This window comes from Gopherus evgoodei, unplaced genomic scaffold (assembly GCF_007399415.2).
Source record: "Gopherus evgoodei ecotype Sinaloan lineage unplaced genomic scaffold, rGopEvg1_v1.p scaffold_31_arrow_ctg1, whole genome shotgun sequence".
Lineage (NCBI taxonomy): Eukaryota > Metazoa > Chordata > Testudines > Testudinidae > Gopherus > Gopherus evgoodei.
In genome coordinates, this window is record NW_022059983.1 from 5,785,838 (window position 1) to 5,800,826 (window position 14,989).

At 52.1% G+C, this 14,989-nt stretch overlaps 1 protein-coding gene and 1 pseudogene across 2 annotated transcripts; both read left to right on the top strand.

Annotated features, from left to right (window-relative positions):
• Positions 1 to 2,037: 2,037 nt before the first annotated feature.
• On the top strand, positions 2,038 to 3,924 carry LOC115640493 (annotated as a pseudogene).
• Positions 3,925 to 5,204: 1,280 nt separating this feature from the next.
• On the top strand, positions 5,205 to 7,964 carry LOC115640498 (C3a anaphylatoxin chemotactic receptor-like). 2 transcript variants are annotated; one of them, XM_030543316.1, is made up of 3 exons: positions 5,205 to 5,273; positions 5,512 to 5,668; positions 6,433 to 7,964. In XM_030543316.1, the coding sequence occupies exon 3, from the start codon at positions 6,455 to 6,457 to the stop codon at positions 7,421 to 7,423; it is 969 nt and encodes a 322-aa protein (XP_030399176.1). In that variant the 5' UTR covers positions 5,205 to 5,273; positions 5,512 to 5,668; positions 6,433 to 6,454; the 3' UTR covers positions 7,424 to 7,964. The 2 variants fall into 2 exon arrangements, with proteins under 2 accessions (XP_030399176.1, XP_030399178.1); XM_030543318.1 differs by lacking the exon at positions 5,205 to 5,273 and having other exon boundaries at positions 5,386 to 5,668; positions 6,436 to 7,964.
• Positions 7,965 to 14,989: the final 7,025 nt, after the last annotated feature.

Below are 14,989 nucleotides of genomic sequence, written 5' to 3' on the forward strand. Positions count from 1 at the left end.
CTCTTGTTTTCACAGCTCTTAATGGCAGGCTTTTATGAGCAGCAGGATGCCCCGCAGCCCGTGACCGCAGGAGTGGGTGCTTACAAAAGGCAGATTTACACTGCAACCTACGCACGTGGTTTTCTGGCTCACCGGGCCTTTTCGAGTGCCTTGCCGTGGTTTCAGCAGCCCCCAGCACGTTCAAGGGGTTCGGTTAGTCTCTGTCACTGCCCTAGCTCACGCCGAGTCTCACGCCATGCCACACCCAGTCCTTAATGCAGGAGTCCCACACGCCTCCACATTCACAAGATCACGCTGCCAGTTCTAGACAGATGTCGGACTGATTGATACTTTCCCCATCTGGCTGACTTCCAGTGCAAAATTCCTGCCTTTCAGCTGTGAATGCTTCTCCACCCTGCACAGCACCACCACTCACTCCTTAAGAGTTGTGTATTTTTCTCTGTCGCATTATCAAATTGAAACCTGTTCAATTTCCTCTCCCGCCTGCCACCTGGGGAAACCAAGCTGTTTGTAGCCATTCGTCTCTTTGTCTGCACACTGCCCCGCTCAAATCACGGCTTCTTCTTCTCCGGTTCTCTCCGTAGTGCCATCCCCAAATGTCCAAAAATCCTGAGTCGGGCGCCCCAAAAAATCACGAGATCACGTAACCATACTAGATTGGGGGGGTTATTTATTTGCCTTCTGCTCTTTGAGCCTTTAGGGGACACTGGGGACACACTTGGAAGCTTTCTCCACCACCATGAGGGTTAGGAACTTCCTCTGGTTTTTTTTTTAAAGAGGGAAGGCTGAAATCGTCACAGATCCACTGATGCCAGGAGCTGGGGCTTTAAGGAAAACAATACAGATCATGTGACCCACGACTGACCCATTAGAGTCGGGAACACCGTTTTCTCGAACGCTGACGTTGCAGGAGACGTTCGTTGGCCGGTTCTTGCTCGTTCTCCTCTTTTCTTACTTTTCGTTTCGTTCTGACACCACAGCAACAAGTGCTGCCAACCAGCTGTCATAAGAGAAGCCGCCGTCCCCTCCAGCCCACGTCTGTGTGGTGAGGTCACACTTTGTTATGGTTGGATCTTGTTTGCACACACACACACACACACACACACACCTGCCCCCAGTTGCTATATTGGATCTGGACAAGGCCAACCACAAATGGAAGCCACAGCTCAGACTCTGACTTAGCAGCAAAACCCACAGCAGAAAGTTTAGCTGCTTAAAAACCAGGCTGAGGTTGCAGCTTAGCAGAGCCTTGGGCCCTTGAACTGGAGGGGAGGGGTGCTGTATCCCCTCAGCAAGTGCAACCATCTTCAAACCCTGGAAATGCCACAGACCTGTGAGTTTTTGAGTCCTGCCCTGGGCAGGTTTTGCTCTGCAAACTCCTCTCCTGAGGACAAAGGTTTGCTTGAAGATCTGATGTTTCAAAGGCCTCTCGAATCCACAGGTGCAGTCGGATTGTCTTGAAACATGTGTTGCCTCATCAGCACTGGGGGGACAGTGCGCTAGGACCTTCTGGGACCATTTGGTCAAGAAGCCCTTTAATACAGCTTCCCTTGCCCCCACCCCAAAGTGCTTCTCTGAATTTTTTCAGACTGCTCCGAAAACCACAGGGAGGCTGGCAACCTCTTGTACGATGGGAGAGTGCCACCGGGATTATGGGGGAGATTGTGCAGCTGGGAATAGAATCCAGGATTCCAGACCCCCGGCCCCTCCTGCTCTAACCACTAAATCCCACTGCCTTCCCAGAGCTGAGGATAGGACCCAGGAGTCCTGCCTCCCAGCCCTCCCTGCTCTAACCACTAGATTCTTGGCCAGGAGCTCATCTACTGGGACATGCCTGTATGAAGAGAAAGGGCCCATGATTCCAGAAAATCCTTTCCCAAGGGAACAGAAGAAGAGCACTGAGAGAAACTCTCACCAAAGGCTGAATCACCAGGACAAAACTCCTGCCCAAGGAAGAGAGGGGAGTCTAGTGGTTGGGGGGGGAAGAGGGGGGAGGCTGAGAGCCAGGACTCCTGGGTGCTCTCCCTAGCTCTGAGAGGGAAAGTGGGGTCTACGGGATGAGAGCAGTGGGCGACTGGGAGCCAGAAAAAGAGAATCGAGGGCTCCTGTGTGTTATCAACATGTTGTGGGTGCATCCCTAGGTGAAATGCTTCCACTTCCTGTTCTCGGTGCAATGCGCAGCCCTCCTCAGAGTTTCATAACTCAGCCCTGGAACTGTGAACCCCCTGAGGGGAACCCAACTTTCTGGGGAAAATAACCTCCGGACTACATGGTAAGTGAGAACATGTGCCCCACGCTCTTGAGCCAGCCAGTCCCCCCAGATTAAAGACACGAAGCATTCTCTGTGTAGCTGTGGGTTTCAGCCCATAGACAATTTCCCTTCCCCCACTCCTTCTTCTCCTCCCGTTTTCACTATCACTCTGTTCCCCCAGCTCCCTCCCATAGCTCTATCTTGTGGCAGTGAGTTCCACCAGCCATGGCCCAGTTGCTGAGAATACCAAGTCTGGATATTCTGGAGGACCAGAGGGTACCCAGAGAGGCCCACTCCAATGGTGCCTTCCTAACCCCCTCTTATTTCTCCCTTCCTCCTCTTCCCCTCCCCCTTTTTCCCTCTTCTGTCATCTCTTCCAATCCCTCTTCTATCTCTCCCCAGGGCACCATGGACCAGGGCAACACAACTCTCCAACCAATCACGGGGGTGAATTCCAGACAGACCCCAGCAGCCATGAGGGGCCACTCACCTGGCTGCGGCCATGCTGCTTTTCACCACTTTGCCAGTGGGTGTGGTGGGGAACGGGCTGTACCTGTGGGTGCTCGGGCTGAAGATGAGGAGGATGGTGACGAAGCTCTTCTTCCTTCACCTGGTTTCCTGCTACCTCCTCTTCACCCTGCTGATCCCTTTCTTCGCTGTCTACTTCCTCCTGGATTTCCACTAGGTGTTCGGCATGGCTATGTGCAAGCTCCTGCATCTCTATGGACATGTTCTCCTCTGTCTTCCTTCTCGCTCTTATCAGTCTCATTGTGACACACTCACCTGCCACCCCATCTGGCCCAGGCACGGAAACTGGCCGCAGGTGTGTGGCTGGTCTCCTTCACTCTCAGCACTCCCTATCTAGCTTTCCGGGACACCCATGTGGTTGCGGGCAGGATCACCTGCATCAATAATTACACCCTCTCCAGAGACTGGAATGGAGCCAAGAGGCAGGACCTGGGCAGACAGGGCCACCTGGCCGTCTCCACAGTCCGGTTCCTGCTGGGCTTCCTGCTGCCCTTCTGCACCATCGTGGGCTGCTACGTCTGCATGGGGCTGGAGCTGAAGGTGAAAGACCTGGCACAGAGTGGGAAGCCCTTCAAAGTAATGGTGGCTGGGGGGGTGTCCTTCTTCCTCTGCTGGGTGCCCTACCATCTCTACTATGGCTTGATGTTCTACAGAAATGTGCCATAGTCAATGACAGGTCATCATCATCATCATGTTCTGCTTCAACGTATTTCACTCCAGTCCTCTACCTTTTTGTAGAGGGGACATTCCAGCAGGTAGCAAGGAGGTCTCTGTTTGTTCTGGTCAAAGCAGCTTTTGATGAGGATCTGGACCAGAATCTAGTAGGAGACATGGGCCAGAAATTGACACCATGGAAATGGAGAAAAACTTGGAATCTTGTGGGTTCTAGAGACTTGGCTATTCTGAACATGAGTTCCATGTGTCTCGATGTTTTAAAACTGAATAGAGTCCCTTGGGTTCTAGATTCCTAGCTGGCATCATAATCATGTGTGTTTGTTTAAAAAACCCAGTAGGGTCCAGAAGGTTCCAGGTCCCTGTTTGGTTCTAGAACCCAGGAGGTGCCATGTCTATAAATGGTTTTAAACTCAATAGGCTCCCATGGGTTCTAGATTCCAGGCTGGGGCTACAATCTTTGTAGTTTTTATATATCCAAATAGTTTTGCATAGCATAATATCCTATGAGTTCCAGATTTCTCAATGTGCCAAAGCCAGGTACGGTCCTGTGGGCTCTAGGTTTCTGACTAGTACTAAAATCATGATTTCTGAATGATTTAAACCTTTGTGGTGTCTTGTGGGTTCCAGAATCCTGTCTGTTTCTAGAAACTTCTGTGCTCTCAAAATATTAAAACCTGATCAGATACCGTTTGTTCTAGAATGTCATCAGTTCTAAAGCCAGTCAATGATTTAATGGTGGGGTTCTAGGCTCCTGTCTGGTTGTATAACCTCATGGTTCTAGGTCTATCAATGTTTTTAAATATCCAGAACAATGATCTAATTAAAAGAAAACCCCTCCTGCTGCTGTATCTAAAATAGAGAAGACTCTCCATTCTGCTGACGAAGTGCATGGACCAATGATCTCTCTATAGCTGTGTTTTTTCAGAAGTCCAAGTTCTGTGGCTTCATTGCAGGAGATTCTTACAAAAACACCAAGGGCTACAGACCTCCGCTTTCTAAAGTGGTCCATCATATTGGTTGCCTGTAAATTCTGGAGGTTCCTGACATGCAACTCCTTTAAAGAACCCTGCTTTTCAGAAAGAGCTGAGTCGTGATTCTCTGAAAACCTGTCCCCTGTAAGTGGTGTCAGGATGGACATCACACCCCCAACCATGGAGACACTGAAAATCACTAGTTTGGGAAATTGATCCCAAAATCCAGTGGAAGATTGGAGTGAACAAGCCAGATCTTGTGTTGATATAAATCAGTATAGCTCAATTATCCTCAGTTCAGAACTCATGGATTCTTTTCCGAGCTCTGTGAGGGGAGAGGGGTTTAGTGGTTGGGGGCAGAGATGGGGTGCAGGACTCCTGGGTTTCATCCCCAGCTTTGGGAGGGTCATAGAGTCTAGTGGGTCAGAGCAGGGAGGCCTGGGAGCCAGGACTCCTGGGTTCCTGCCCAGCTTTGGCAGGGTTGTAGGGTCTAGTGATTAGAGCAAGGGGGGCTGGGAGCCAGGACTCCTGGGTTCTGTCTTTGGCTCTAAGAGGAGAGTGATGTATTCCATGCTTTAACCTCTCCAGCTTATTGATCCCAGCAACACACTGAGGGCCAGCCTCTGCTACAATACCCCCACCCCACTTCCCTGTAACACTGTCTTTGTGCAACACCCTGCAGCAGTGCGATGAGCCCGGAAGTCTCTTTTGCAAGCAGGTGTCTGAACACTTTCCCCCCACCCCCTCCCCGCTGCAGGCAGAGCCATGTGCAAGGGGAGCTGCTGGCCATCTGCTCACTGGGCTCCAGGAATGGGCTGGTTCCACATCTGCCACTGGGGTCTGCCGAGGTGGGGGGGGGCGCTGGGATCTGCATGGGGCGAGGGGAAGAGGAGCTGGGATCCAGCTCGGGGACAAGCTGGGAGCTGTGAAGGGTAAAACTAGTTGAGGGATCTGCCGAGGGGGAGCTGGGATCTGCACAGGGCAAGGCCAGGTCAGGGATCTGCAGAGGCTGTCTGCCCGGTGCAGCGCAGGTTGGGAAACTGCTGTGTTGGGAACCAAGATGTGTGACCTGGGTCCTTCCGCCAGGCTCTGGAAGGGGAAGTGCCCCTTGCTCAGAGGAACCCTTCAGATGTGGGACCCAACCCCACGAGGGAGCTGAGCTGCCCTAGGCCCTCAACAGCTCCGGCGGTGGTAGGGGAAGAGGTTGCGCCTTTCCCCTGCTGCCCACTCAATACATAGCGAGGTAAGCTTGGATTCCCTTTGCGCAAAGAGGGCTACGAGTCAGGACCCCTGGCTCTGGGAAGGGAGGGAAGTGGTATCTAGTGGTTAGAGCATGAGGAGGCAGCTGGGAGTCTGAACTCCTGGGTTCTATCCCTGGCTCTGGAAGGGGAGTGGGGTCTAATGGTTAGAGCGGGGGCTGACTGGAGCTAGGACCCCTGGGTTCTTTCCCAAGCTCTGGGAGGGAAGAGGAGGGAGGAGATCCTAGTGGTTAGAGCACCTGCATAACTGGCAGTTCCCAGGTTTCGTAAGAGCGCTGGTGCACTTTGCACACCTGGGTGGTGGTCCCTTCCCCTGCTTGTGAGGGGTGGGGGCAGGGGTTGGCTCAGTGCCCTTGGGGTCGGAATCTGGTAATCTAGGCCCAAAAGAAGGGACGTTGTGGTGGTGACTTTGAGACCACAGAGCCGTGTGGTTTCCCAACACTTTTTCCGGGACGGGGAGGCTGGGAGTGTGGGTGGGGGATGGGGATAGAGTTTGTGGGGGAGGAGCAGCATGATGGGGGAATGAGGGGGCCAGGAGTTTGGGAAGCTGGGGAATGAGGGGTTGGGGGCATGGAGCAGTGGGGGGGTTGGGAGGAGGGACTGGGAGTCCAGGGAGAGGGGGGATTTTGGGAAGGTGGGGGACGCGTGGAAGTGTGAGGAGGCTGGGGCCATAGGAGATGTGGCAGTTTGAGGGAACGAGGGGGTCCTGTGGCCAGTGTCTCACTGGGACTCTTTCACACACCCCCAGCAGCCTCCCTCACCTCCTAGCCATGAACGGCTCCCGTGCCCCCCACAACGCCACAGGGGCTGTGGAGGACGCCATGCGGCTCATCGCCATCAGCACCAATGCCCTGGTTTTGGGCCTGGGCCTGGCCGGCAATGGACTGGTGATCTGGATCACCACGGCCGGCCGGGCCGGGCCACCCACCTTCCCTTCAGCCTGCTACCTCCACCTGGCTGTGGCCGACCTGCTCTTCTCCGCTGGGCGCATCCCCGCCATCGTCCAGGAGGTCTTGAGGTCCCGCTGGCCCTTCGGCCAAGCCCTCTGCAAGCTTCACTCCTTCACTCGCTACTTGGTCGTCTTCGCCGGCGTCTTCGTGCTCACCCTCATCAGCCTCCATCGTTGCCTGCTGGTGGCTCAGCCCGTCTGGGTCCGGAACCACCACAGGCCCAGGCTTGGGTGTTGGCTGATCACTGGGGCCTGGATCCTGGCCATCTGCTTCAGCATCCCCTACCTGGTGGTCAGGGACGTGGAGACCAAACGGGGGGAGTCCTTCTGCGTCTACCGGACAGACCTGCGGCATTTCGTCGAGATGCCCCTGAGGTTGAGCCGGTTCCTGGGGGGGTTTCTGGTCCCTTTTGCCATCATTGCCACGTCCTATGTGGTCTTGATCTGGAAGCTGAGGAGAAGAAGCTGGGTGGGTTCCCAGCGGACCTTCGCCTTGGTGCTGGCTGTGGTGGCTCTCTTCTTTGTTTGCTGGTTGCCCCATCACGTCCTGGTGCTGCTCAGTACGTACCAGAACAAGAAAGAGATCTGGGGCGTGGCGCTCAAGCTGGCCAACGCCTTGGCCTACCTCCATAGCTGTCTCAATCCTGTGCTGTATGGGCTGGTGGGGTTCACCCGGAGCAAGGGGCGCCGGAGGGGCTCCTTCCTGGGCATCTTCCGCAGGGCCCTGGCTGAGGAAGAGGAGGGATCAAGTGAGATGGAGGCATCACAGAGCACTAGACGGACTAGCTGAGAGTGGAGGACTTGGGACTCCTGGGTTCTATCCCCAGATCTGGGAAGGGAACAGAGTCTAATGGGTTAGGGCAGGGTGAGTGTGGAGTCAGAACTCCTGGATTCTATTTTTCAGGTCTCTCGTTATTTCGTTATGTGTGTGAGCTAAGACCAATCTCCGAATCAGTCTCTCACCTTCTGCTTCAATTTCTTCATCTATAAAATAAGGGTAATAATCCTTCTGTTGTCTATTTAGACTGTAAACACACTGGGGCATGGACAGTCACTCACTGGGTGTCTGTGCAGTGCTCAGGACAATGGAGGGCTTTGATCTCGTTCGGGGTCTATCTATGTTAGAGATTATGAGACAGCTTCATCAAAACTGTTGGCCTTTGTGTGAATGGCTCAGTTTTGTGGAGTTTCTTGACTCAAAAAAGTTTTGGAAGAAAACTTTCAAAGTTGTCGCCAGCTCACGTTTTGAAATGTCCAAAATGAAAATTCCACATTTCTGGCCCCAAATTTTTTTTTCTTTTTAAATTTAGGCTCACTTGTGTTTTTAAAAAGTTTTCAGATGGTCAAACTTTAAAATGAAAAATGTTGAAATGATCAAACCAAAATATTTTGATCGACCCAAATTGAAATCCCCCACCCCCTGATTTTCATGTTTGTGAATATTTTTGAGATTTATTATGTTTCCTCCCCATTTTGCACTGGCAAATTTTTCAAAATCTCCCCTTAAAATGTTGCAGGCCAGGAAATAGCTGCTCAGATCTACAGATTATTTCAGAACGGCTTCCTGTGGAGTTGGAACTGTGTGTGAGAGACAGTCACAAATTGCATGGGAGGCAGGGAGTCTTGAACAGGAGATCTGTGTGAGACCCAGAAAGGGAACAGAGGGGCAGTTTCTTGGGCACAAAGCCTGCTGGAGAGGCAGGCATGGGCATTGTGGTGCAAGGAAGCTGCCTGCTGCCCCTTGTTTCTACAACAGTTGGGGAATAAGGAGAGTGTGTGTGTGTTCTCAGTAAATAAACAAGATTGTACCAAAGAATGGACCTGATTCAGAGCATCAATTTCTCCTCCTAATGGAACTTGCAACCCCACCAGGCCCAGAATATTAGCAAACCGCTGGGTTCAAAAGAACAAAGAGTTCCCAGAAAAATCAGGGTGCTGGGCTGCCCTGTACCCCTTAGTGTAATACCCAATGTGAGTAGACATACCTGCGCTAGCTTCGATGGAGGTAGCATGCTTAAAATAGACGATTTAGCCACAGCTAGTGGGGCTGGTTGCCCTGAGGATGTACCTAGGGTCTGGGACAGGATCACATCACTGGGCTACATGGCTAGCAGGGGAGGTGTCTCCCCGAGTTGAGAATCTCACCTCCAGCTGCAGTATAGATGGACCCCGACTGGTAGAAGGCAGGTGACAGCTGAAGTGTTGCCAAGGGAGATGGTTCAAAATTTTCCAGCGGAGCAGTTTCCCATCAGAAATCACTGATTTGACAATATGGAGACATTTTGGGGCAGGAATCAATTTTTGTTGGAATTTTTGAAGCAAAATTATCAAACAGTTAAAGCTGAGGCGTTTCACTGTGTCTTTATTGTGTTGATTTTTATATAATTAATATCCAAGGAGAGTTGGCAGGATTCCAGTTTTATTGTTTTATGACACGGTTTGTTTTTAAATACCCATGTGAGACTTTTTCTGATCGACTTTGCATCTCACCGTGGCAGGGAAGTATGGGGAGGGCGGGGAGACAATGACTATTTAATGGCAGTAGATAATGGGATTCACGAAGTTCAAAGCTTTACAGCCGTTCAAATACAAATCAACATCACATGACAGACTATGCAAAGTAAATCGCCTTCAACCAACCTCAAAGAAGATCACAAGCAGTGTTTTTCTGACTTTGCCCATCTGTACATTTCAATGATTACGGCTGAAAATATTTTTTGGTGTGTGTACAGTGAAACTGACATTTACCGACAATGGCCGATAACAACCGAATCCTTCCCAGCCTAAATAAAATACATCTTTATAGACTCCCAGATTTCAAGGCCAGAAGGGCCTGTTGTGGTCATTTCGTCTCACCTCCTTTGTAACGTAGGCCAGAGAACTGTCCTGAATTGATCTGTAGTTAATCTAGAGCGGAGCTTTTAGGGAAAAAAAAATCCCATCTTGATTTAAAAATGGCCAGTGATGGAGGCTCCACCATGACCCTTTGTAAACTGTTCCAATGGTGAATTGCCCTCGCTGTGAAAAATATACACCATTATATATTGGATAGGGATTCAGGAGACCTGGGTTTTATTCCAACGTCAGCCTCTGGCTGGCTGGGTGTCCTTGGGGAAAGTAGTCACCAGTCTGTGCCTCAGTTTCCCAGACCAAGGAGGGATCTGATAATAGTTCTCAGTGGTGGGAAGGGCTGTTGTAAAGAGGACTGGGATCAATTGTTCTCCATGTCCACTGAAGGTAGAACACGAAGCAAATGGGCTTAATCTGCAGCAAGGTTGGTGGAGGTTAGATATTAGGAAAAACTGTCTCTCAGGGCAGTTCAGCTTGGGAATCAGCTCCCAAGGGAGGTTGTGGAATCCCTGTCACTGGAGGATTTTAAGACTAGGTTGGACAGTCACCGGTCAGGGCCGGTCTAAGTTGACGTGGTCCTGCTTGAGCACTGGGGATGGACTATGGGAGCCCCTTCCTATGATTCTAATATAATAGATTTAAAAAAAACACTGCAATGAAGCACTTCTATGTGATCAAAGCAAAATGTTTTGTAAAGGCGTTCTGCTATTTCTGAACCAATGCTTGGTTTCTGGGGAATTTTGAAATTTCAGCTTTGGGTGAAAGAAAATTTGGACCTGTCAGAATTTCCCATGGGACACAAATTCCAACCGGCTCCTGTTGCCAACCCAAAAGGATAAAAAATCATGAGCTCAGCGCCCCTGAAAAAAATCACAAAATTGCCTTAAAAATCATGAGATTTGAATAATAATGATCAGTTTGAGGTCCTTTTATTGAATTTCTGGTTCTTTTGGATTCATGTTTTCCAGCTCCTCACCTCAAACTATGAGGGCTCGAAACTGTTTGTTTGTGGTAGTGAGGGCTGAGATTTTCCCCAGTCACATGCCTCCAGCAGCTGGGGATTTCAGATGAAATGTGCGATCTGGTTTGTTCACGTAGCTGGATGTTGTAAAGAGTCACTGAGTTTACACAGTCTCCCAGGTAAAGAATTATAAGTAGCCACTTGTGACAGACTTGGTTTTGTCTGCACGTGAAATCTCAGACTCAACTTTTGCCAATGTTTTATTGGGCTACAGGGCAGGGGGTAAACATCTGAAGGGGTATGGCTGGTGGCATGGGGCATGCAAAGCTACATGACCCAGGTAGACCAAATCAGGACAGTTCCATTGACTTGAATCTGGCCCATTGACACCAGTGGAGATACAGCCAATTGACCCCAGGTGGGGATTTGGCCCCATTATGTTCAATGGACCAATGTTGATATCAGCCAGTCCCTTGCCCCGGGGTTAGATCAGAGCTTGCGCCCCCTAGAGGGGAAAGGGCCTGTGCCCCATTGACCACCCCCCAAGCCAGCCAGTCCCTGCCCTGGGGCTGGATCAGAGCCAGTGCCCGCTAGAGGGGACAGGCCCCATGTCCCATGACCCCCCTGTGAGCCAGCCGGTCCCTGGCCTGGAGCCTGGTGGGAGCCGGCACCCCCTAGAGGGGAACAGACCCATGCCCCATTCCCTGCCCCCTTCCCGTCCCCCCCGAGCCAGCCAGTCCCTGCCCTGGGGCTGGATGACAGCTAAAGCTCCCTAGAGGGGAAAGGCCACATGCCCCATTCCCTGCCCCCTTCCCGTCCCCCCCGAGCCAGCCAGTCCCTGCCCTGGGGCTGGATGACAGCTAAAGCTCCCTAGAGGGGAAAGGCCACATGCCCCATTCCCTGCCCCCTTCCCGTCCCCCCCGAGCCAGCCAGTCCCTGCCCTGGGGCTGGATGAGAGCTAAAGCTCCCTAGAGGGGAAAGGCCACCATGCCCCATTCCCTGCCCCCCTGAGCCAGCCTGGGGCGCTGAGGCCAGACGGTGAGAAATTAACAGGTTGTTGCTATCTGCAGGTGCCAGAGGCCGGCTGGGTTTCAGTCTCTCCGCACCGTCTGTGCTGGCCGGGTGTTGGGTTACAGGTGCTGAACAGGTAAAGGTCGTTGTCTTAGCAGCTCCGTGGCCGGCTTTCAGTGCACACGACCAGAAAACGCTCCAGACACTTCCTCGCCGCATGACCTTCAGCTGCCCCCTTTGTTCAACCTGATTTCCACCGTCCAGGTGCTAAACCAGCCCTGGGCTCCCTCCACCCCTAGCTCTGTCGGTGCCTTTCACTCCTGACCCACAGCCCCCTGCTAGCCCAGCCCTGCGTCCATAGCCCCTTACACTGTAAATGTCAGTGTAATAATCTATAGTCTGGGACCAGCCCTCCCAGCTGTTACACGAGCACCTGAATTGCACGTACGCTGCCATCTACGGGCCAGATGGTTTTACTGCCGTCGTCAGCCCTGGGCCTTTGGGCAGCAGTCTATAGAAGTGATTCTCAACCAGAAGTCCGTGTACAACTGGGGGTACCCAGAGGTCTTCCTGGGGGTACCTCAAGCCATCTAGATATTTGCCTAGAATTACAACAGGCTACATAAAAAGCACGAGCAAAGTCAGTAGAAACTCTAATTTCACACAGGCCGTGACTTCTTTAATCTGCTCTATATGCCTGTGGGTTTCAAACTGTGGGTTGCGACCCATTTCTGGGTCGCAGAATGTCAGGCGCTGGGTCGTGGCTGCTCTGGAAAGCAGCACCGACCAGGCCGGTAAAAGTCCCGGCTAAGGCAGGCTGGTCCCTAGCTGTTCTGACACCGCGCTGCTCCCCCGAAGCGGCCAGCAGCAGGTCCGGCTTCTAGGTGAGGGACCCACAGGCTCTGCATTCTGTCCTCGCCCCAAGTACCAGCTCCGCGCTCCCATTGGCTGGAAAAGGACCAATGGGATCTGTGAGGCGGTGCTTGCAGGTAAGAGCCACGCAGAGTCACTTGCTCACCTCTGCCTGGGAGCCAGGCCTGCTCCTGGCTGCTTCCAGGGCGGAGCGTGGTCCACAGTGCCAGGAGAGGCAGGAAGCCTGCCTTAGCACCCCTGCTGCATTGCTGACCGGGAGCTGCCCGAGGTAAGCTCACGACCCAACCCCACAATCCAATTCCCTGTTCCAGCCCTGATCCCCCTCCCCAACCTGGATCCCCATCCTGCACCCCAAACCCCTCATCCCTAGGCCCACCCCAGACCCTGCACCCCAGCCCAGAACCCTGACTCCCCCCTCACACCCCAACCCCCTGAACCCCTCATTCCCAGCCCCACCCTGCAACCCTCACCCCTGCACCCCAACCCTCTGCCCCAGCCCTGAGCCCCTCCAAAACCCCTCATTCCTGGCCTTACCCAGCAGCCTACACCCCCCTGCACCCCAACCCTCTGCCCCAGCCCTGAGCCCCTCCCGCACCCCAACCCCCTCATTCCCAGCTCCATTGGGTTGCGGGCATCAACAGTTTTCTTCAACTAGGTCCCCAGAAAAAAAGTTTGAAAAGCACGGCTATTTACTATACACTGAAATGAAAGTACATTTACATTCCAATCAATTTATTTTATAATTACATGGCAAAATGAGGAAGTAACCATCTGTCAGTGATAGTGTGCTGTGACACTTGTCTTTTTATATCTGCTTTTGTAAACAAGTCATTTTTAAGTGAGGAGAAACTTGGAGGTACACAAGACCAATGAGAATCCAGAAAGGGGTACAGATGTCTGGAAAGGTTAAGAGACACTGGTCTAAAGAGTCTTTTCCCACTGAGATGTGGCCACCTCTGGGGTGAGCCATGGGGCTCTTTATATAGGTGACAGGGAGGAACAGGGGAGGGCTGCTGTGGGAAGTAGGGTGGGGTCAGGATTGCTGGAACAATTTGTACAGTGTGGGGCCTGAGAGCCACTGAACCAAACTATAAACCCTGTATATGATGGAAATCACTTCAAGCCAGGGGGTACAGCACCTGTGGGGGGGACAGGGAGAGATCTGAGGAGGCTGCTTTGAGAGGTGGGGTTCGGGGCAGAGACAGATCTGGGGAGGCCATTGTGGATTTGAGCCTAGCATTGAAGCTGGAAGGTTTAATCTCACTTTCTTACCCATGTCCTGGGGGAATCAGACACGGAATCTCAGAATTGATTGCTCCAACACACACACACCATGTGCAGCTCCCCTTGTCCTGCTCATGAACTCTGTCTGGTGACAGGAAACTGTCTCCTTGGGTGAGAGTGTCCAGGGGGGTGGCTCAGCGGGGGTGAGAGATGCTCACAAAGCTGAGTCTGCAAAACCTCCTAGGTGGCCAGCTTGGGGCAAGCCTCAAACAGCTCGGCTCAGCGCTGGGGCCTCTCTTGACGAAGGGTCTGAGACACGCTGTGCAGATAGACGATCGCCCACATCCGGGGTAGCCACAGCCCCAGAGCAGGAGCGACCGCATCATTGCAAAAATTCAGCCTGATAACACCTGGAGACACACCAGACCCAGTTTGGGCCCCTGAAGTGCCACTGGGTCAGGAATGATTCGTGGGTGTGCCTTTGGCCCTGGTCAACCCTCCTACATCCAGGAGAGACCCTGCCAGGTGGCGAGTGGATTGTGAATCTCTCACTTCATTGGATGTAAGCCACACAACATAGTGTCTGCTCCACGACTGGCTGGTGGATTTGTTGGACACTGGAGAACGGCCAGCGACGTTGCAAAGGGCGAAAACTGTGTGAATTTTGGCCAGGAATATCAGGATTCATTAAGTCATTAGTTTAAAAAGCCACTGTGAGGGGGTACCCAGCGCGCAAGCTGGGCTGTGGGACCTCTGAGCCTTCTGTCCCACCAACCTGGGATGTCCCTCTCACACTGCAAAGGTGTATCAAGTGACAAACCTCTGGCAGGCTCTGCACTGACACAGCCATCCCCAGGCAGGGACACACCCAGCTGAGTTCCATGAATGCTTCTCCCAGCCACTCATGAACATCAATAGGGAGGCTCCAGCCAATTTCTTCCAGCTCCTCAGCTTTGCACACCAGAATCTAACTAATCCTACCTTGGTTAGAAGCCTGGCCAGTTCATTGCCCAGTCCACCTCTTCCATGATGTGGAGATGACACTTACTGGCTTTTGTAAATTGAGCTGAGATTTCCCAGCACTTCAACCAAACACACAGTTTTAGCTGGAATATAAAACAGGTTTATTAACTACAGACTGACGTAAAATGATTATAAGCAGCGAGAGTAGAGATCAGAGTTGGTTACCCAACAAATAAAAGTAAATTCACAATCTGAGTTCTACAAACTAAACAGAGTTTGAATCAAGCCATGTTTCACCCTGATAGATAGTACATGCAGGTGACACAGCCTCAGTGAACAACCTGGGACTCTCCTCCAGCCTGGGACCCCATCCCCAATTCAAAGTCTTTGTCCTCCCGACACATAATGCAGACAGCTAAAAAGTGACATTTAAGTTCTTATACACAAATACTAGAAATCTGAATAATAAGATGG

Excerpts from the sequence above, each read along its gene's own strand:
- LOC115640498 (XM_030543316.1), top strand. The coding sequence starts at position 6,455 with ATGAACGGCTCCCGTGCCCCCCACAACGCCACAGGGGCTGTGGAGGAC.